General features: G+C 32.7%; 1 protein-coding gene across 1 annotated transcript; it reads right to left on the reverse strand.

Annotated features, from left to right (window-relative positions):
• Positions 1-6,677: 6,677 nt before the first annotated feature.
• On the reverse strand, positions 6,678-19,177 carry LOC143054389 (uncharacterized). Its single transcript, XM_076227399.1, has 3 exons — positions 18,946-19,177; positions 11,976-12,312; positions 6,678-9,464 (listed from the first exon to the last, which is right to left on the reverse strand). Exons 2-3 carry the CDS (start codon positions 12,040-12,042, stop codon positions 7,435-7,437), a joined length of 2,097 nt encoding a protein of 698 aa, XP_076083514.1. The 5' UTR covers positions 12,043-12,312; positions 18,946-19,177; the 3' UTR covers positions 6,678-7,434.
• Positions 19,178-24,780: the final 5,603 nt, after the last annotated feature.

Below are 24,780 nucleotides of genomic sequence, written 5' to 3' on the forward strand. Positions count from 1 at the left end.
ACAAAAAATATCATAAGCATGAATATGCCAATTTTGTCCATATATGATAAAAATGGTAATTTATTCATCTTATACCGGTGTGCAATTTCAATAACAGTGACTATTAATCAATTGAACATAACTGGTTTATGTTCAAGCTCCATCGGTCCATGTAATAAGTTTAAGATATGAAAAGCCAGTTGCAAATTGAGGCGTAACTCGACAGGTTATTTGATTTATTTAAGCAACCAAGCCATGAAACCTTTTATATTTTTCTCTTTATATAATACGTATTTTAAATCGATAAAATTTCAATAATGTTTTTAAGTACACAAGCATACCTTTAACTGTAATGTCCTACTACACATGTATACATGTAAATTGACATCTTTCTGGTATTTTATTTCGCGTATATTGAATTAAACTACTACATCTTTACAGTCTACAATCGTTGGTTAAACAATGGATCATTATTTTAATACAAAACATGTGTTCCTGTTGAATGTTTGCAAGAACATGCCATTTTAACTGTTTATCAACGAATTGGGTCATAATATTAAAATAAATGCATACCTTACATATGTATATACTTCTTTTCAACACAGTAACAACACAGTTCCGAACTAACTTGAATATCACATGGTTTTAACTCTTTTGAACCAGACAAGCTTCACAAGGATTAAGTCGTCTGTTTTATGTATAATGTGTGCGCGTACACATTATATCAGACCATTCTGTCTGTGTTCTATCTAATCTAATGCTACAATTGCAAGACACAAACACAGGAAGGACTGTCATGGATGAACGAATTAAATTATTACTACAGATCTATAAATTATCTCCGAGTATGATTGTATTCTTTTTAAATGAAACACAAATGCGTCACAATATTGATTATCGAATACATGTTGTATAAAGGTACTTATAACCAATCATTAAAAAAGAATTAAAACATAAAATATCCAGTGCATCTGATGTACTGATGAATTTTTTTATTTTTTATTTTTTTTGGAGGGGGGTGAGAGGGTACTTTTTTATGATCACCAGTGTTAAGTCATCCTTTTTAATTGAAATAAACTGAAAAATGACACCCTTTAACCAAAATAATTCCATGAACAAGTCCATATTTGATTTAAAGGACTTCTTAAGATCGAAAATAAATATTATTTTAGAACAATTGGAGTGAAGCAGAAATATTGCTTTGAAAATAAAAACATGTGTATCATCAATATCATTCTCTGTTTTATACATCATGGCTCTAGCCATTGTTCTTTTATTAAATCCCCAGAACTCTTGTTTTCTCAAATAAGAATTACTATAACCAAATAAATGTAATCTCCTTGGCCTTCGCCATTTTCCAAAATCCTCTCGTCTATTTAAAAAACATATATAGTCAATTGCCATTCTACAATTATATGACCTCTTGTTCTGCTAATATCATATGTCTCCATGCCATTTTTATTGACCTCTTATCATTATAATATAATATGGCCTCTTGCCATTTAAAATAAGAAATAAACACTATGAATTAAAGTATCAACGCTGGCCTGAGCAGTCAGGATACGTCCGCCCTCTTAAGTGGGTATTAAAAAAATGAGAGAGAATCAAATGTACTTCAGCCTAAGTAAATTGACCAATGAGGTTAGTCTTTATTTTCACAGATATAGAACTAAATACTTATTTGGGCCAGTCTTAACGTTGTTGAAATTTATCTTTACATAAAAAAAAACACCCACATGAACGATGTTTTCCCAATTTATGTCATAAATATGATCATAGTACCGCGTACTTTATATTTGACGAACAGTGATGTTGACATACAATTGTATATGGTCGCTGTCTGTAAGACACAAATGATGCTCCTTTCAAGTAAAGGTTGTCATTAAATACAACTTTCCGGTATTAAATATTTATTTTAAAAGTAATAAAATATTGTATTCATTGCATTAGGGTCTTCAAACTTTAATAGTGCAAACAAATCGTGTTTTCAATTATATAACAAGTGAGTTGGAAAACAAGTTTAACTACCTTTTTTTTTGCACATCTTACATGCACATGATGCATCCCTTTCTGATAGTTTTTTCAGGAGCTGAGAGATTGAAACGATATTTGTTTTTGTATTACAACTAGACAAAAGAGTGCTTACATCTATAAAAAAAAATATACCGATATATATATAACATTGTTGGGTTGATGTTTAGACGAGTTGTATATATATATAGGCGTCAAAAATAATTTTCACATGTGCAGATATATATATATTCATTAAATAAAATAATAAAATAAGTAAAAAGTTAACAGTTCCATTCTATCGATTTCATCCTTCCATTGGGACTCTTCAGGATAACTTATTTTATTATTTTATTTAATGAATATATATATATATATATATATATATATATATATTGAGGGTACTTTATATGGCCTTCCAAATACCGTTTCGATCCCTAACATCACTGTATACATAATTGACACAGCCATGTATCACCATCATTGCTGGTGATCCGATGGATAAATCTGTTATAGAGTTGTCACTGACTCAGACGTACTTATATATATAATTATATTCTGTGACTGTATCTTGCATTAAATTGTAGGATCCTTTACTATAGATAATTGAGCTGATCTGTAACTATAACATCTCCATGCCTTATATATCATGTACTGTAGTACGACGCTAGATTAAAACTGACGAGGAAAGGTAACACTCGGCCATTGAAAGCTTTATTATTTGTGAAGCCCAGGTGGTCGTGTGGTCTAACGGGATGGATACGGTGCAGGCGGTTTGTGTCACGATATCTCAGTAGCATGGGTTCGAATCCCGGCAAGGGAAGAACAACAAAAAAATTTGCGAAAGCAAATTTCCAGATCTAACATTGTTAGGTTGATGTTTAGACGAGTTGTATATACATAATGTACACAGCCATGTATCACCATCATTGCTGGTGATCCGATGGATAAATCTGTTTTAGAGTTGTCACTGACTCAGACGTACTTATAAAGATAATTATTTTTTGTGACTGTATCTTGCATTAATGTGTAGGATCCTTTAATATAGATAATTGAGCTGATCTGTAACAAATACATCTCCATGCCTTACACGTTACAAGAATTAATATTAACCTCTGAAGATTCACTCGCCGCGATATAGCCTATTAGTGCTAATGCGGCGTAAAGCAAACAACAAACTATCAATCTGAGGGTTTAAGCAGTATATATTGGACGACTTATGAAGTTATACATTTGTTTACAGAACACCGTAAGACTTTTCTTAATACGTCATTTCCTTTATTTGGTCAACTGTACGTAATTGTTGACCACTCCCGTGATACTACAGTTTATATCACGTGTCTATACATATATACGAAAGAACCTTTAGTACAAACAAAAATCCTCAATATTTCGAAACGCGGAAATGTATTAGTACACACTATATTAATATTAGGGATAAAATACCTTAAACACATTTTACAATTGCCGTTTGCCCACAAGACTAGCTAACTCAAAGCAAGGGCTGAAACGATAAAATGATATGACTATAATCTGTAATAATCTGAAATGCTATTATCAAACAAATCTGCAACGAACCCGTCTCCAACGTTCATGCCTCTTTATACATCTCTAATTAACATCTGACTTAGCTGCAGTCGAATCACCTCCTAAATGCAATGAGTTTAAACCTATGTTTCGTTGAGGAGAAACCCGTTTTACCATTTTTTCACGATAATTTGACTGGACACTGTATAACTAAGTTTCTAGGTTTTTTTTAATTAACTTGGATGCACCTACTGATATAATTATGGGTCTGAAAAGAAAGTGATCAGAATGCACGTCCAGACCAGATAAACCAAAAAAAGCTGGTAGATTAAAAGGCGACATGCTTGAGACCTCCCTTTAGAAATTAAAATCTAGTTACCCTGGTTATACTCATCAGTTTTGCTTTATCTTAATGTCCTTACGAGTAATTGAACTTAAATCGTCAAAAAGTAAAAAAACCTGCATAAGATGCAATTATGATAGTCAAATCCCTAATTTGTAATAAGTCACTAAAACATGTAAAATTCTAATAGAAACGTTATGAAAGAATTTCTAATATGATCTATGTAAACGTTTAATTCGTTAGCCAATTTCATAGAATAATTATGGACTTCAATACACTTGGTGAAGACTGTTTACTATTAACGTAAATAAGAAATGTTAAATATACAAAACATGTTCATCAATAAATGACTTCCAACGATTAAAGCCGGCGATGTTCTTCTTTGACGTTTTTTTTTCACCTTTTGCCAAAGATCTCATCACATTGTTTTCTCAAACACCAGCACTCTCAACGGCGCTCTTGGCGATCGTTCTCTAATCTGATAAATAAAGCAATCATTCTAAATCTTTTCACCGAAAAATCACATTTTTTCCTGTATCCTTTACACAACTGCTGTCTCTAGGCCAATAGATAATCTCTTGTATGAAATCTCTTAATCGTCCGTTTTGATATAAAAGTGGCCAATGATGTGCATATTTACATTCAGGAATAACTTACATGCATTTGGCCTTGTCCTTAATGATCTTGTTTATTGGCATGTCAACTAACGATCGAGGTGACACATGCCATTTAGTATCACCTCCTCTAACTGACTGGAAGCGTTTATTGCCTCAGAACCTGGGAACCAAATTCTTGAATTAAATCGAGAGCACCGGGCATTGTAATTCATAGAAAATAAGTTAATAGTAAAAGAACCAACTATGATCTTGGAAAACATTCCTTTTAACACTCCAATCATAGTATCAATGTGTCTACTTAAAAAATCAGCATGCTTATTCCCAGTTCTTGGTACTCAATTCCTTTTCAAATGTATGCTCTTCCGGGAGCAAGATTTGTGAATATCTGTCACAACCTGCAATTTATAATTTTTGCTACCTACCTATGTGTCACTATCTTATTATCATAATTTACTTTAACTGTTCTGTTTTCATGAAATGAGTCATATGTGTTCAAAACTCTTCTTGTCGTCCCTAAATCACGTCAGATAGAACTTCCAAATTGTTCACTCGCAAACCAAAATCCAAAATTGTGGACAAATCTCCACAAAGTAACTCCATGTTATGCATGTCAGATAATTTGCTCGAAAAACAACATCAAGTGTTTGCAATCTTTTTTCTAAAAACCAAGCTCATCAATAATCTACTTTTTTTTAACAATTGCATTCAAACTAGCACGCGCTTGAACACAATCATATTACAATGATGTGTTCAGTCTTAGAATATCACCTAAAACGATTTGCACTGAAATCGGCTGACCAATAAAACTGACCAATGCTCGAGCACTGAACAAATGTATTCGTTTACCAATATCGCTTTAAATGTCATTTGAAGCTTGCTCTGCTTTATAAATTCATTTATCACTGACACAATTTTTTCCTTATTTTGTGTTCCAAGTTTTACCTTACTATCTCGCATTATGAGACGTGAACAAAGAACATCTTTCAAGTGCAATAAAAAAAATCCAAGAACTTCCAACTTATGTTTTATATCTTTTCTAGTTTTTTGACACGCGCTCAAATCGCGATCTCCACCTAAACCATCATCAAGAAACATGATGATCTATTTGCCTTCACACCTCAAATGGTTGACTAATTCTCATAGTACTTTTAGCAAAGTGTACCCAGCCGTAGCAAAAAATGTCAAAAGGCAGTACATTGAAAACAAAGTATATTACTTTTCCTCCAAATCCAAGGAAAATCTAAAAAAAAAACGTTAATGTATTTGACAATTCTCAGTATGATGTTAAATAGTTATCAAAGGTACCATCCTAAGACTTGAGATCAAAGCTAAACAGAAAATCATCTTTCTGAAACATTGGCTGCTTTGTAAACTGAATTTGAACAAATGAATGTTTATATGTCTTCAATTAGTACCAGTCTATCTTTGCTCGATTTGTTTGCGACAACTAAAGGGTTAACAAAATGTGGAACCCATTGTACCTCACAAATACATTTTTCTGTAAAGTATTGCGGATCTCAGCTTGAACAAATATCTTAATGGTTAATGTCGATCTGTGGATCTGACGATTGAGACTAGGTTTTGATTGGTATATACAACCGTTTTCAATTTCGTCAATAATGTGTTTGTTTTTTTTGTAATAAATTTCCATCGACCTACGTTGACCTTGATCTATCAACTGGCGAGACGCATTCATGGTGCACGATTGTATTCGTATCAATACACATTTAACGTTTGAGCATTTGTAACAGTACTTGCTGCAATAAGAAGATTAGTGCTTGAATTATTAGATGTAGACCCAAAACGCATTAAATTAATATTTCCAAAAACTAACATTTAAAAAAAAGAAGTAGTAATCCTATTTTTCATATCTGGCTTTTGTCTATCAAATGACGCTTTCTTCCACGCTTCCGTAGGTTTCTGCTATAAGGGGTTGTTCTTGGTTTGTTTTTTATTTACTTCTACCGCCTCATTCTGCTCTAAACTGAGTCCTCATCATTTTCTTTTCGTTTTCTGAGTCGCAACAATCTGTATTTATAGGCCAAGCCACGGCTAGAGGGTCGAGTTGATAGATGTTTTGCGACAAAATGTCACGATATTAAAAAATCGTTTACATTTAGTATACACATACACATAATCACACACAAACAAAAACAGAACAGTACCTTTTTTTTAAATGAATATCCTTGTACTGTGCAACCTGTCTAATCCAAAACACTAAGGGACGAGAGAATCGTGTCGTTTTGTACAGGTTGTCGAAATACTCTGGTTAAACAATTGAAAAAAACTGGACACGAACTTTAACATTGCATTGACCCTATTATTTCTGCTTACTTTAGTCTGTCATTATATTTTATCATAATATGTTTTGAACTTAATAAACTAAGGATCAAAATATTTAATGAAATCTCTTATATTACCACCTTTTTGAGTTATATCAGTAATGAAATCAAATTTGAATTTATATTTTATATAAAAACAGCTTCTGTCATTCGTTGGACACCGATTTGCGTATGTTTCGTGGGTACAGGTAAACCACGAAAATAAATGTTCAACACAAAATAAAGCTTGTTTGGAGAATGGACAAAACCATGAAATGAAATATCCACGGGCAAGTTTTCCTTCATTAACGAAAATTGTAACCAACGAAAATAAGTATTTTCACAGTATGTTTTCGATCAAATCAAACCGATATCATATGTAAAATGGTAAAATTAGGAGTTTAGAAGTCAACATGTGTTAGAATCCTAATTACATAGCAAACAATATATGTCTACAAAGTAAATCAAGATAGCATAAGGACCTCACTTGGTTTTCAGATGTCAATTTCAAACTGATATAAAGCGACATTACTTGACTGATACTTAAAACTTGTCAAACGATCATGAAATGGCATATGAAGGTTATAAACATGATAAACATAACTTTAATCATTTCTGTCCTTCGTCCCGAAAGAATTCAGTCTTTAAAGAAGTCTTCGATTACATTTACTGGTGCTTGATTTAGACATTTATTTAAGTTCCTTAGGAAATCAACACATTCTTTTGTTGTAAAATCAAATTTCTTCCGGTGTTCCCTTAAAACTCGTTCCCATTCCAATCTATTGCTTACGTCAAAATCAATGTTATGTCGTATTCTATTGCACGTAAGTCTAAGGTCAAAATTGCTTGCTTGGTGTCGGTTCTCAAACTGTCCACAATAAGTTTTACACACTGACTTCATTTCGTTGTATTCATGTTCACATCTATGTGTGTCTCCAAGTCTAAAATAGCACAAACACCGTAAAAAGTAAATATAACTTCTTGAACAATATTTTGCAATTGTCAGTCCATATTGAAAACACATATTCTTTTTCTTTCCCTTAAATACTTCTAGTAATTCTCGGGGAACTATTAATGATGTAATCGGGAACTCAAAATTAGACGACGTTAAATATAACATTTCAGTGAAATCGCGTGTAGTCCTTAAGAAGTTGTAAAATAAACCAGTCTTCATTATTCTTTTACCTTCATGAAACATACACAAATCTAAGTTCTTCAAACCTGCATTGGTTACTTGTAGACTTTCATTATATCTCCCGCGAGTGTATAACCATGAGGATAATAGTATTTTACCAGATACAATACTGTCTAAAGATTCCATTGTTAACAAATGCATTTCCAATTTACGTAATGTGTACAGTGATTTTTGTCCAAGATTTGAATTATCCGTGTCTATGAAATGGCAAACCAGTGAAATAGTTTTATGTCTAATGACTGGCACTTTGCAAATTGTTGATAAGAAAGATTTGTTCATAGGAATAACTTTAGACATAATATAATACGTTCTTTCCCTGCAAAGCTGAATTATATCAAAAGTTAATTTGAAAATGTCTAATTGTTCCTTTTTGTAGACAGTATGGTTTAAAATGTCAATATCAAGCTTTTGTCTTGTCATAAAGTAAGAAAATCGTTCAAGAGTTTTTGTTTGCAGCACCCATTGCCATCCATGGCAAGCAATATCACATAAAATTTGTAACAAAACTTTTTTTTCTGCAGTATTGAATCTTTCACGGAACAAGTTATTACCTTTTACAAAATAACTTGGACAATTCATGGCATTCACAAACTGTATTAATCGTCTGAGACAAAGATGAAAACAAAGGAGTATATTCTGAGGAATCCAATAAGATGAACTAGTGTCTTCTATTACCCAGAACATCACCGTTTTCATAACGTAGGAACAAAGTAGTTCTGCAACATTTGGTTTGTTCATAATCTCTCTCAAAATTAGTTTGAGAACCCCATATACTAATATCTGGGTATGATTGAACGTTTCTATTAGCTGTTTTTCCGCTGTACAAAACGATAATCTCCAATCTTTATCCACGGCATGATTTCTGCTGCTTCCTACAGGAACAATATGACATCCTTTTTGAACAATAGAATAAATCATTTCCTGAGAAGGCCATCCAAATTTCCGATTACGATGTATCCATTCCATTGCAATTTTTGGCCATGATTCACTTTTTAGTGAAAAGATCTGATCATAGTCTACATCCCGTGTTGATCGCATAAATGCAGGTCCATGCTGTTTTAACTTAGTACAATTCTTTATACCTAATATATCATTAAGTACATTCAAACAAGTGTGAAGTTCATTACTTGGTACAAAGTTTCTTAACATCACATATCCAGGGTGTATAATATCCATCAATGAATCATATTCAACAACAAACATTGCATCATTGTTTTGTTCTCCCGTTTCATGCACCGGTATATTTGCTACAAAAAGGTAATCAATGTCACTTCTAGACATGTCTAAACCTTCAGATGTACTACCGATAATTTCCATTTGGGCTGAATAAGGATGATTTATTTTATTATGAAATTTATTAATCAATAGTCGACGAAGTTTCACTATTTTTGCAGTCCCAATATGAAGACTTAGAAAACGGGAAAATAATTCGGATTGTGTCCTCAGTATAGCTATCCGTTCCTCTCTTTTACCTTCAAAATGAAAAAAAAATGTCAAAGTGAAATGTGAACAGTATATATCAATATATGTTACAGTAAATGTATAATTGTGTAAGAAGGGTATTAATTTGTCGCGAATTGTGCACAATCACTAGAAAAAAACAAGACATCATTTTAACAGGATGCTAAAATGAAGTCTCCTAAGCAAAATTTGTATAAGTGTGAACCGATGAAGACTCTCTATTAATCATCAATTTTTAAAGCATTTGCAACATTTTTGGAGAACTGCTGCGGTGTTCAAAATTGAAAATCGCTGCGTAATAATAGTAATAGTAATAATAACACTTGCAATAGGAACTTAGCAAAACCACTACATTGCCAAACTTTGTTTCTTGAGACTTAGATTTCAGGGATCATAACTGATTACAGGAACAAACAGACAAAAAATTAAAAAATAAAAATTTGACACAATCCACATTATATGCAAATCATAGATTTTGTGTAATATTACCTACACTACAAATAAGAAGATGTGATATGATTGCCAATGAAACAACAGTCAACAAGAGACCAAAATGACACAGCCATTAACAATTATAGGTCACCGTACGACCTTCAACAATGAGCAAAATTCATACCGCAAAGTCAGCTATAAAAGGCCCCGAGAAGACAATGTAAAACAATTCAAACGAGAAAACTAATGGCCTTGTTTATATAGAAAAAAATGAACGAAAAACAAATATGTGACACATAAACAAACGACAACCACTGAATTACAGGCTCCTGATTTGGGACAGACATATACTTAAATAATGTGGCGGGGTTAAACATGTTAGCGGGATCCCAACCCTCCCCCTAACCTGGCACAGTGGTATAACAGTACAACCTAAGAACGAATTATACAAATCAGTTGAAAAAGGCATTACTCATCAGATGGGCAAAAATACAAGTGTACGTGGCCGGGTACTTATACATCCCGACAAAAAAGACACAATGAACAGATCTGAGAGTACTCGCAGTTATCTGACAGCTAGTTCAAAGTCACTAACACGAATCAATCTAACCTATTTCTTATACATGTTATACGTACAGAACAAGTCGGTTTCCTAAAATATCTCACAATTTTCACGAAGCCAGTGCATAAGGGATTGTATTTGAATATTGTAAAGAAGGGATAATTGTTATTTATATACTTTTCGCATTATTAAACTAGAGGCTCTAACGAGCCTGTGTCGCTCATCTTAATATATGTGCATATTAAACAAAGGACACAGATCGATTCATGACAAATGTGTGTTTTAGTGATGGTCATGTGTTTGTAGATCTTACTTTACTTAACATTCTTGCTGCTTACAATTATCTCTATCTGTAATGAAATTGGTCCAGTAGTTACAGTGGAAAATAGTGTAAACATTTACATTTTATGAAAATTGTAAAAAAAAAATGACTATTAAGGCCACAACTCCTTAGGGGTCAATTGACCATTTTGATCATGTTGACTTATTTTTAGGTCTTACTTTGCTGTACATTATTGCTTTTTACATTTTATTTATATCTATAATAATATTCAAGATAATAACCGAAGACTGCAAAGTTTTCTTAAACGATCACAAAAATTTATGAAAAATGGTTAAGAATTAGCTATAAAGGGAAATAGGGGTCAATTGATAATTTTGGTCGTGTTGACTTATTTTTAGATCTTACTTTGCTGAACATTTTTGCTTTTACAGTTTATCTCTATTTATAATAATATTCAAGATAATAACAATAAACTGCAAAATTTCCTTACAATTACCAAAATCAGGGGCAGCAACCTAACAACGGGTTGTCCGATTCATCTGAGAATTTCAGGGCAGATAGATGTTGACCTGATAAACAATTTCATCCGATGTCAGATTTGCTCTAAATGCTTTGGTTTCAGAGAATCTATATTTTACCCCTGTCTTCTAAGATTAGCCATAGCGGCCGTCTTGGTTGGTTGGCCAGGTCACCGGACACATTTGTTTAACTAGATACCCTAATGTTGATTGTGGCCAAGTTTGATTTAGTTTGGCCCAGTAGTTTCAGAGGAGAAGATTTTTGAAAAAGTTAACGACGACGGACGAAGACGAGGAGATCGACGACGACAACGATGGACGAGGACGCCTGACGCAAAGTGACGAGAAAAGCTCACTTGGCCTATCGGCCTTTCCGAAATTCTGTTTTTCGGATTCTATTGAAGACATTAGTGTTACTGAGGAAAACAAATGACATTAAAAAAGCATTTATATAGCTTAAGAAAAATCAATGAAAGGACAAACGTTAGCGTTAAACATGTTAAATACAATTAAATGTCTAATAATTTCATAATTTTTGGGATATTTACATGACATCATACTCAAACTCAACAAATATATTGTCAATTTAAGCTCCAGCATTTTTTTTAAATCATCTGCAGTATATATTTTGATAGAATCCGTGTGGTTCTTCATACATTGATAAGTATTATAACCCAAAACATGAAATTTATGTTTATGATTAACTTTTTATAGAAAAGCAACAAACCTTGAGGAATATTCAAACTATCTAGGAATTTGTCTGTTACTACCACTTCGGAAGAATGTTTTGACATATTGCTGTCGCTTAAAGACAGTGAATCAACACAGTGTCTGTCTTTTCTAAACACTCTTCATTTAAATTTGAGTTACACAAGCCTTTCTTTAGTTGTTTTACTGATCGCAACCCACTTGTTCGTGAAGTAGTTCTGAGGTTTTCTTCAATCATCTATTCGAGGAGTCATTATCGTAGTTCTACTTTCCCCTTTTGTAATAATCTTCATAAACTATCTTATAAGGGAATTCGTAGAAAAGGTTTTTGGGCCATTGTTCTTCATATGCTTAAACTGAAAGAGATAAAGACATAATAAAATATTTGATACAAAAGTTTTTCGTTCACTTTCCAATTGAGGAGTTTTATCTGACAGTAATTTATGCAAAGTTCAGCTTAGTAAATAAATCAGTTATTTCAGATAATTAGCAAACTTAAAAAGAATAGTATATAGGAAGATAAACCTAAAAAAATGAATGGAATATTATGAAATTTCTCCCTTTGTATCATTGCCGTATTATCAAATATTTTTAAGTCAAAAGTCAAAGATCTGAACCTATTTCAAGATACTAAGTCTGGAAAACATGATTTATTTATTTGTTATAATAGTCTTTGCGTTTGCTTTCAGTAACTATAAGTAGTCTTAGATCATTACGTTGTGACCTTTGTCATTTTGTCAGTTGTGTAACTAGGTGCTTTATGTAGAACTGACGACTCAAGCCTTTTTGTTTGATAGTTGTTTATCATTTTGTACCTTTGTACATCTGTCTAAAATGAGTAAAGGATTGAGTGACCTCGAAACATGTAGCTCCGCACGATATTCATTTGGGTCTGAATCCATTAGTCAGCTGCGAATGTGTTTAGTCGCTGAATTCATAGTGTTTTTGGTTTATTATTATGTATGAATTGTTTACATTTGAAATTTCAGGTTGAAGCCGCAAGGTGACATATAGCTGAGTTATTCAATCTTTGGTGTTGTAAAATCCAAAAAATACATATAGTACGGCGGCTTTGTGAAAAATTGTGCATATCCTGCTACAAGCATGAAATTTGGCATAGACCTTCCTCAGCTATTACTCTTTTATTTCAGATAGGGAGGCATTTGAAAAAAAAGTCTCACTTCCGGTAAAATCCAAAATGGCGGACGTCATACTTAAATCAGCCCAATATCGAAGGCTAGTGTGTAAAAATGTGTTATTATCATGCTACTATCATAATATTTGAAACAAACCTTTGTTTTTTACTTCTTTTGGATAAATGAAATAAATAAGATGTCTTCAGAAACCCTACTTCCGGTTAAAATCCAACATGGCGGACATTGTACTTAAATAAGCTTATTTTTTAGAGAGGGTAATTGAAATGTGTTTTAACGTATTGCTACTATCATAACATTGTGCAGGAACCTTTCTTTGGTGCTTCTCATGGATACAATGTATAAGACATATGTCTTAAAAATCCTTACTTCCGGTAATATCCAAAATGGCGGACATAGACATATCAATTTATTATTCAAATTTTCACCTTTTTTTTAAAATGTAAAAAAATGATTTTTTTTTTATGCTGGTCATTAAAATTTTGGCTTTAAGTTATCCCCAAAACCACAAATTTTATCATTTTGTAAATGTTTATATAAATATATATATGTAAATATAAAGTTGACACTTCCGGTAAAAATATGACGAAAATTTCAAAGATGAGTCCTCAATCCATTTCTTCGATGTAGAGTTTTGGATAGATTAGTTTAAACAAAATAAAATCACTATAGTACTAAAACATATTTAAAATTACTACAATTTTCGGCCAAAAATAACGATTTCCACGACATGCACACATCGCAGTGCATGGGAGACCCGATTTTCACAATGTACAAGCTTCTGACAAAATGATGAGGCCTCAGAAAGAGTTTTTATTAAAGGGACCCTCTTTGTCCCTTCGCAATCCATTAGTGCCTGGACTGGGTAGCATAAGAGCCAATCCCAAGCTCGTCTCACTGGACACCTGCATTAGTATATTTGCACGTTTTACATGCTTGAAAAGACTAGACCAAGTTGTGGGAATAGCCTCACTTATAATTAGCCTTCCCTTTTGTGCAAAAAATGATTTTCTTGCTTCGTTAATCATGTTAGCTCCATCTGATAAGTTTGTGCGATCTAGCAGTAAAACCCCGGTGATTTAGGCTGATCAATCATCATTCTTTATATTATAGTCACATCTTCAAATACCACCAATGTCTCCCACGCAGTCGTTTTTTTCCTTTTCAAGCAAAAGAGAACCGTATCACAACCGGTAAAGGTATGGGTCAGAAATAAGTGTGTGTGATTACTCATTGCCTAGTGCATTTGAAAGGCCATTGATAGATATTAATCCAAAGATTTTTGCCTTCCCAAAAACAATCCATAGTTCGTCTACCCCTATGTCATGGAATAGCAAAACAGTAGTGACAGCATCATCGGTGACTGTTAATCATGAATCGTTTAAGTTCGTGTTTCACTGCATCAGACAAAGCACCATGATTTTAGTGCATGTTTCTTTATGTGAACATGGTGCTACACTTGAAATACATCAAGTGGTGGATAAGATAGAATATCCTGAGCATGTGTTGCTACAATTACAATACTCATCAAAGACTTCATCCACTCTTGTTACAGTTTCAAGGTATTTTATTAAGGTAAGGACATAATACCCAATCATCATACTCGTTAGGAAACACCTTGAAACTGTAACACCATGGATGTAGTGTCGGATGCGAACATAGAAGCTAAAAGAAGCAAGAGCAACATTTAGGGGAAAGGGAATACACAGACGAATCCAGGGTTAAAAACATCCTCAAAATTGGCAAAGTTTTCTTAGAGATGACGACAATAAGAAAGAACTTTTAAGTTTTCATTCACAGAGGCTTGCTCAATACAATTTTGAGTACAAGGTAGTTGTAACAACAAATGCTCAGGATGTTCAATATTATCCACCACTTGATGATGTTTCAAGTTTAGCACCATGTTTACACGAAGAGACTGACACTATAATCAAGATCTATGTGTCTGATGCAGTAAAAACAGACTTAACTGAGTCATGACTCGAACAGTCGATACTGATGTCATTGCTGTTTCGCTATTCCGTGACATAGGGGCAGACAAACTTTGATTTGCATTTGGAAGGGGAAAAAGCTTAAGATATATATCTATCCATGACCTTTCAAATGTACTAGGCATTAAAAGATAACACGTTTGCTGGAAAAGGAACTGCGTTGGTGACAATAATCATGTTAATGGCGTTTGAAGATGTGACTTTAGCATTTAGAATGATGATTGACCAGCCAACACCACCATATGGATTTGATAAATTTAATGTCATTGAAAACGATACGTGGTTTTGTTGTAAGATCGAAAAAAAACTTATCAGATTGGGTTAACAAAGCAGGAAAATATGTGTTTTTGGAATTTATGGATGTGAGGACCAATACCACAGTCTTTGTAAATGTGGGAAATCAGCTCTCCGATTATGAATTGCGGCCTAACGAGTATGCTGATTGGGTATTATGTCCTTACCTTAATAAAAGACATTGAAACTTTAATACGAGTGGATGAAGTCTTGGATATGTGTGGTAGTTATAGCAACAAATGGTCAGGACATTCTATCTTATCCACCACGTGATGTGTTTCAAGTTTAGCACCAAGTTCACATTTAGAGGCAGACGCTAGAATTGTGGTGCATGTGTCTGATGCAGTGAAACATGAACTTAAACGAGTCATGATTCGAACAGTCGTTAATGATGATGCTGTCACTACTGTTTCGCTATTCCGTGACATAGGGGTATACGAACTATGGATTGTGTCTGGGAGGGCCAAAGACTTTGGATTAATATCTATCAATGACCTTTCAAATGCACTAGGCAATGAGTGATCTGACACACTTATTGTTATCCATGCCTTTACCTGTTGTGATATGGTTCTCTCTTTGCTTGAAAGGAAAAAAACTATGTGGGAGACATTGATTGCATTTGAAGATGTGACATAAAGAATGGTGATTGTCAAACTAAATCACCGGGGTTTTACTGTAAGATCGCACAAACTTAACAGATGGGTATAACATGGTTAACGAAGCAAGAAAATCATTTTTGCACAAAAGGGAAGGCTTATTATAAGTGAGGCTATTCCTTTAACTTGGTCCAGTCTTTTCCAGCATGCAAATCATGCAATATACTTAGGTAGGTGTTTAGCGAGACGAGCTATGGATTGGCTCTTATGCTACCCACTCCAGGCGGGGACAAAGAGGATAACTTTTAAAAATCTCTTTTTGAGGCCTCATCATTTTGTCAGAAGCTTGAACATTGTGGATATAAGAAAGGATGCCGCGGTCATTTTTAATGTAGAAAATCAGGTCTCCCGTGCACTGCGATGTGTGCATGTCGTGGTGATCGTTATTTTTGGCCGAAAATTGTAGTAATTTTAAATATGTTTTAGTACTATAGTGATTTTATTTTGTTTTAACCAATCTATCCAAAACTCTACATCGAAGAAATGGATTGAGGACTCATCTTTGAAAATTACGTCATATTTTTACCGGAAGTGTCAACTTTATATTTAAACATTTACAACATGATAAAATTAGTGGTTTTGGGGATAACTTAAAGCCAAAAGATTGATGACCAGCACAAAAAAAAATTTATTTTCTTTAAAAAAAGTTGAATATTTGAATAATTAATTGATATTTCTATGTCCGCCATTTTGGATATTACCGGAAGTAAGGGTTTTTAAGACATAAGTCTTATACATTATAACCATCAAAAGCACCAAAGAAAGGTTCCTGCACAATGTAATGATAGTAGCAATACGTTAAAACACATTTCAATTAACCTCCCTAAAAAATAAGCTTATTTAAGTACAATGTCCGCCATGTTGAATTTTAACCGGAAGTAGGGTTTTTGAAGACATCTTATCTATAAAATATACCAAAAGTAGTACATAACAAAGGTTTGTACCAAATATTATGCTAGTAGCATGATAATAACACCTTTGAAATACTAGCCTGCGATATTAGGCTGATTCAAGTATGACGTCCGCCATTTTGGATTTTACCGGAAGTGAGACATTTTTTTCAAATGCCTCCCTATCTATAATAAAAGAGTATTAGTTGAGGAAGGTCTATGCCAAATTTCATGCTTGTAGCAGAATGTTTACAATTCGTCTGAAATATGCTTGTAGCCGCCGGACTTATAACTCTGAGAAAAATTCAAAACGAAAGTCCTTTACCAAATGGTAAAACTAAAAGCGCAAGCACATCAAATGAACAACTGTCATATTCCTGACTTAGTACAGGCAACACGATGAAGTAAACCTAGTTCTATATCTAGCTAACATTTCAATACAATGATTTTTTATTTGACTTTTAGAATTAGAAAATTAAAAAAAATTAAAGCATTGATTCTTCTCACATTCAAATTGTAAATGCAAACTCCTCAAATACATTAAAATTAAAAATTATTCGTACATGTCTAATGTGGAGCCTTTTTCAAAGTAGCATGATCAATTGAAAAAATCAAAATCAAAATTTTTCAACTTTTTCATTTGTCATGAACAGTAGTTTACCGCTAGCCATACCGACCGCTTAAATTGCAGTGTTGAAACAACGGAGCTTACATTAAAACACTTCCTGACAGATAGCAAGTACAAACAAAAGCCAGAACACACAAAACAGAGAAATTCATGAATAAATAATATTAAAGTAGATTCCCACAGTTTTAGCTTGTAACCCGGATTTGATTTTTCCTGTTTAAGTCAGTGAAAAGCTCATAGAAATATAAAAGTACTAAAAATACTAAATGAATACCGGTGTATGATTACTTTCTTCAAATGATTGATTATCAATGACTTGGTTTGCTTAATCTGCGTTTTACATTTGCACAAATTAGATCTTGACTTCAATTGTTTCGCCTCTGTCTGATCTGATTTTGTGACTTATGTAAATGTCATCATTCCGAATTTATAGACAGAGCATGATCTTATTTGGCCATTAGGCATCGTTCTGGTTTCATGACATGTCACCAGATAGTAAAGACGCCTTATCTCATGTCAGGAAGAGGGTAAATACAGACCAATGTTTTATATAAGACAATTATCTTCAATTGTATTTATATTAGTTTTGGCGTAAATATCTATGAGTTGGTTTCTTTATGATTAATAATATGCAATCTCAAATAAATATTCTATTAACTTCAATTTTATATATACCATAATTAATAGAACACGTTAAAGTACATATCTTTTGAAGCATCTGTACCAAAGTATATATCTGGAACTGATCGAAATGCAATAACACCTAGATTGCGTTCAATATCGTAGCGGCTACATAGGGGTACGTAGATTTATGACTTTTGAACTACAGATAGCTTGGCTGCTACATATATAGTGATAGCAGCTAGGCTAGCTATTTGTTCAATAGACAAAAATCTACGTAGCACTGCGTAGCAGATACGATATTGAACGCAACCCTTGTGTCAACGATCATTATTTTAAGTATTGGATTCTAATAAACTATTCTATTTGGAGACAATGGTCAAGTAAACGATAACACATTCAAGTCACAGGCAAGATATATATCTATCAAATTAATGTTAAACATTGTCATGATTTAATAGAAAACTAATACTTGCACGACAATTGTATTTTTTCAATCTAAAAATATCAGTGTGCGTAGGACACAACCATGTTGCTCAACAAAGGAATTGGATTATTGTTTTTATTTATGATATTTATAACTACTTCCATTTTTGTAGGTTATATATTTCGGAAACTTGTTTCCAAATTGCATGCTCATGGAATGTCTATTGTTTGCTTTAAGTGATAATGATTAATTAACTCATGTGATAGTATATATATTATTTGACTTTAAACTATTACATATACATTTGATTATTATAACATATACGTACCTGTTCAGCGGAAAACTGCGAGGATATCGATTACCATGTCTATATTAAAGTATTTATAAATTAAGTGAACAGTAGTCCATTGCCGAAGTAACACTGTTTTTCTTTTTAATCACTATATGGCAAAACAAATTATCAGTGGGCATACACTTAAGATATTGTATTTTTGAACAATAATTGTATCCGTATTGAACGTGAAAGTCCTGTGCTTGTAAATCATATGAAATACGCTTAATTTAAAATGAATCAATATCGCTGATTTTTTACTTATGCTACGTGTGCAAACTAGTTTTAAACATCGACCTATTGTGGTAATATGATCGGCTACAAATAAGAATTGCATACAGGTAAAGTGTTCACGGATGAAAAAGCGGAGATACTTTGACTATTTTTGTATCTAGAACTAAACAACAACGCGTGACAAAGTTTTAAACAAGTATATTTATACATGTTATATAAAAATGAGGTCCGGTATAACACCTGTCTATCATTAAGTATTTCGTATTTGCAAATGAACTTTTAAAAAGTAGATCATAGCAATAGATTATAATATCAAATTGTCTATAAATAACATTAGTTCATGGACCAATTGCAACGGTCATAAGAGTAAAAAAAGTGTTAAACCTGATCAACTCAACGCCAACATGTTCTATCATAAAAACGATGTTTAGAGCTCCTAATGGGTGAACATATACTGCTTCACATGCGAAGTGCATTCTTTGTCAAATAAACTATGTTAATGGGAACAGCTATTCCCGAGTTCTCTGATTTGAAAGAACGAATCAAGCCGTTAAAGTTTTGATAAAGATTTATTTGACGTATCATTTAAATGGATTATTTGTAATACATTAAGTCAAAGTGTAACAAGTTTACGGGAGTGCTTGGTACTGTCTTAAATATTCTCAGATACCCAATACACTAAAAACGTTTACTTTCCAGTTTACTCTAATAGTTTTCCCTGATTGTTTTGTCTGCTACCGGTTTCGGAACTGCCGGTCACTGGGATCGGAGTACTATTATCAAACCTTAAAATGTCCCGACCAGACCACAGAAGTTTACCGGCGACGCCCTGATGTCATACCTGATGTTTGGTTAACCTGTTACCATTTTAGGTGTTTTCAAAATATATCTATAGTTACTATAACTTATAAATTGTATACTATGCAGTTTGTACTTTTTCAACGGCAAACATGGAAAACAAGAAGACACAAACATGAATATAAGCAAATACAGGTCACACTTGGCCTCTTATAGCACATAAATAATGAGCAAATCCTATAAAGCTACAAAAGCCCCGGAATAATATAATGTCAAACAATCAAATGGAGTTACCTAACAGTGATCTAATTCACATTTTTCATATTTATTAGGTTGTTAATGATTAAGATAGATATATGGGGGATAATTTGTATACAGATTGAAATTCGTAACTTTTAGGTAATTAAGTTACTGCGAAACTAATGTGTAAGTATGTGTCTGTGTTACTATCTTTTACAATTACATCTAACAGTCGATTGTTCGAATTTGAGTCTAAACATTTTAACTGCTCGACTTTGAACTTACATTTGGTCATTTTTCAATAAAAACGTGATTTCTTCTCCAAGCAAATTAAACAGTTTTGACAAAGGATTTTTAATTTTAGAAGGTGTGTCCCTGACATTCCTGAAAAAATGTCCACTACGAAACGAAGTCATAACATTTTGCTATAAACCAGTTTTATAAAATCAAAGTTTGCAAGAGATATAAACATTAGGGTCTTACAAAAGAAGTGATGCTTTTATAATGGCAGTTGTTGGAAATTAACATTGAGCACATCAAATGCATTAGAGTGATACCTGTTTTTTTTAATGTCCACTACGAAACAAGTCAAATTTCCTTGAGAATCGGGTTTTAAAATTATGAAAAAATATCAGTGTACAGCTAAGTATGTGCTTTGAAGAAGAAAATCATTGTTACTATAGCAATATAGAGATTGTGGGGAAAGAAAATGAAATATGTGAATATGTCCACTACGTAACGGTCGACTACGAAACAAATATGGGAGAAAAACGTTTCGTAGTAGACACTACCACAACAATGCAGTCTTGTTTTACTCTTTTTTTTTCAAATATATTCGGGCAAAATAAATAACAAATAACAAGTGCCAGTTTCTTGTAATTTTTAGTATGTTTTTATCATCATAGAATAGTGTTGATGTCAACTACGAAACTTTTTGTCCACTGACGAAACGGTTGTGTCAACTACGAAGCTCATCAAAATGTCCACTGCGTAACATGAGTTGTAACTTCATATGTGAAGTATTGTCTAACCTTTATCGATAAAAAATGCGTCTCCAATTCAGAACAAAATGATTTATCTATTAAATAAAGTAAAACAAACTGGAATGTCAATAGGATACATTAAAATGCGATACGATGTGCGTTTAGGAGCAATTTCGTAGTGGACAAATGCCTCCTACGAGACAGTACATACATTAGGGAAAAAAATGTCATTTTAAAGAGTAATTAAGTTTACACCTTTTATTCACAAACAGGTATATCAAACCTATCATAGCTGACTATGGTTTATGGGCTTTGCCCATTCCTGGCGGCCGTACGCTGACCTTAAGTTGTTAATTTCTGTGTCAGTTTGTTCTTTGTGGAAGAGTTGTCTAGTTTGCAATCATAGTATACCACATCATTCTTTTTTGTTTTACATTTCTCACTGGACATAAAAAAAATAAACTCCGATACTTCTATTTTATTACATCATTTAGCTTACACAATTCATTCGTTGTTTATAATTGTCAGCAAACCTTGATTTTGAGTTCACTTTCAATATGATACATTTGAATTATTGATATATGTGCAATGGCAGACCAGAATAGTTTATCCATATCTTAGCGTGATTAAATTTGTAAAAATTGTTCTGTTGCACAAACAAACTGGTTTACATCACTGCATTGCCAACAAGCACAGCTACCAAAGCCATTAACGAGAAAATAAATGTTACAATCAATAAAGCCCTAATTCATGTACAAAAAAATAACGAATAACATAATGAAGATAACATTGATTTGTTACGGAAGAAAATGAACACACATCCATCCGGAGTTGTCTTTCTTCAAACAGAGGTTGGAAAATAATGTTATCGACATTATATAACAGTGAATGTTATTGAATAAGATCTAAAAACTATCAGATTGTAACATGGCTTTTTCAAATCTATTTTTGAAGCAAAGCCAAACTATTTCAATTCAAATATTATTGAAAATAGATAGTTTTGGGATAAACGTTCGGGAAGTATTTTTTTCATCAATTAGAGTTTTACCTGGGACATCACTTGATCTGATCGCGCCAAAAATACCCTCCCCCTTTTTTCCTTGTTTTGCCCTTCCACCCCAGAAATCTACCTTCAAATACTGTTGCACCCAAATAAAATACAATTGAAAATAGATAATTGAATTTGACCTTACAAAACAATCTATGATTTCACCCCTATAATATTGAGAATTACAGTTTTTTATGCAAAAAGACTCTCCCCCTCTCTTGAAATTATAATGGTCGAGAATTTGCATTATAAGACATTTGGCAAATATTCAATTTATAACTCATGTAATTAGAAAATAAATATTTATTTCGTTTAATTTCTTTTCATTTTGCTGTATTTCGTGTTTTCGCTTTTTCGTTTCGTTTTGTTCGTTTTGTCAAAAAATTAGTTATTTTTTTGTCGCTATCAATCACATATTTTTTTTAAATCTAAAACTATAATATGTAGAGGGGACTTTGCATTCATAATTTTTTTTTCTTCAAATTGGCGATACGATTATTTTTATCTCGGTGGTTAATTGGCAGTCACAGAACAGTTACTAAATTCTGGTATATATCAACGAATCCATTGTTTGATGTTCATTTTTGACTTTTTGATATTTTGCAAAATATGCAAACTTAAGTCAAATCGGTAAATCTGAATTTCACAGATTATGCAACTTTAATATTGATACTATCAACACTCAAAAAGTAGAAATATTTTACAATGAAAAGTGCCGATATACTAAAAAAAGAAACTCCTGTTAATCATTTCTATGGTATGTCAAATCTGATTTGCTAAGATTCTTCTTTACATTATGAATGATTGTTGCGAAGCTCGAAACTCGGAATCTAAGATTTTAAAGGTCATAAATGTTTAGTTGTCAACTAGTACAGTGACGTGAAATGCAGGTCAAATGGCGTGTGAGGGTTTTTCTGAACCAAATGGACGTATTGATGAAGTTACTTTGGACTGAATGTTAAACACCGTTGATGAATATGTAACTAGTCACCCATGCGTGACATGTACTTTCAGACATCTATCCGGTTATGACGTTTTATTAGTATTTGATAAAATTCTGGATTATGACGGAACACTACACCGAACAGTGCAAGTATTAACCTTCAAATGCTGGAAAACTGGACGAGTTATAAAAAGATACAATTTGATGTTGTAAGCCTAGGTTGTCATTTTCACTGTCATTATTCATATATTGCCTCATACTTGCGACCACAGAGAAAGAATTATCGAATCGATCTGATATAGTTTATGTTTATGAGCGAGTCGGTTGAATGCGATTGAATTTGTTTGAAAATGAAATGATTGATAAGATTTCTATGATGAACGCTCTGTTCGTAAAATTAATTAAAGTGTTATATGTTAGAATATTGACATTTGTTGCAGTATTCTTATTTTCTGTGAATTATTTATTTTATAAGCTATTGTTTCACAAAACACAAATGATTTGATAAATATAACGGCATGTGATACGTTATTTGAAATTCAAATTTTATATTACAGATCATTACTTGATAGATATGCACAGTCAGAGAAGGTCTTGAAAGTTGAAGACTTGAGAGGTCTTTTCTCGAATCTTATTGAAGACAATGCATATTAGTTTTTACCAAGGAATTTTGTTACTTTATAAACTCCTGCAAGTGTCTGCTGAATCCAGATAAACGAAATGTTCAGTTGCGTGGATTTACTTATCGCAAATTTGAAAATATATCACCGAGAGCATGCTTCCAAAAATGTATCCGGCGAACACGATGTCATTCTTACAACTATAACAGAGCTTCTCTTAGATGTGAAATCAATATGAAACCAAGAGAATACTCCGAAGGCAATTTTATAACACAAAACGGTTACATCTACGTTGAGACTCAAAATTACAGAGGGATGAGTTAAACATTCAAATAAATGAATAGATAAATGAATGCCATGCAATACATTTATTTCACTTGTTTTGATTTAAGACCCCACAAGCCTATTCTAACGGATTAAACTGAATAAATATTCAACGAATAATTTATAAAAAGTCTCTGTTGCTAAAATTAGGGCTTTTGTTATTACGAAATCATTATAATAATATCCTACTGAAATGAGACGAGGGAAATATGTCAACCAGATTTAAAACAATTATCATGATATCGGTAAGTCAACATGTACACTTCTAGAAAATTCTTTTCAATAAATTCAACAAAAAATACAAAAGATCGACCACCAACACAAATTCTCCAACATTTAATAGCATTCCGACATCAAAGAAGAAACACAATATCAAAGAAAACAACCTGATGGTTAGTTGATCCTTTGGTAGATTACAATATTTCTGAAAAGTTTTCATTAAAATAAATTGGTTTTATACGTTAGCTTTATTTGTACCGCACATGACAATTGAACGCCCATTTTGTAATACTTTATGGCAAATAATCGAAAAGTGATGTAATGTTTACGAAACATAAATAAAAAAAAAATATTCATTTCATTAGCCATTGGGAAATTTAAATTGAATAAAAAATAATTCGATTCTGATGTCCACAAATCTGT

This window comes from Mytilus galloprovincialis, chromosome 12 (assembly GCF_965363235.1).
Source record: "Mytilus galloprovincialis chromosome 12, xbMytGall1.hap1.1, whole genome shotgun sequence".
NCBI classification, from domain to species: Eukaryota; Metazoa; Mollusca; class Bivalvia; order Mytilida; family Mytilidae; genus Mytilus; species Mytilus galloprovincialis.

What these genes read in the sequence shown, in the direction of transcription:
- LOC143054389 (XM_076227399.1), bottom strand. Translation starts at nt 12,042, where the DNA reads ATGTCAAAACATTCTTCCGAAGTGGTAGTAACAGACAAATTCCTAGAT. An exon ending in TAGTTTGAATATTCCTCAAG is followed by an intron (nt 9,465 to 11,975) that starts GTTTGTTGCTTT and finishes TTCATTTTGAAG; the next exon opens with GTAAAAGAGAGGAACGGATA.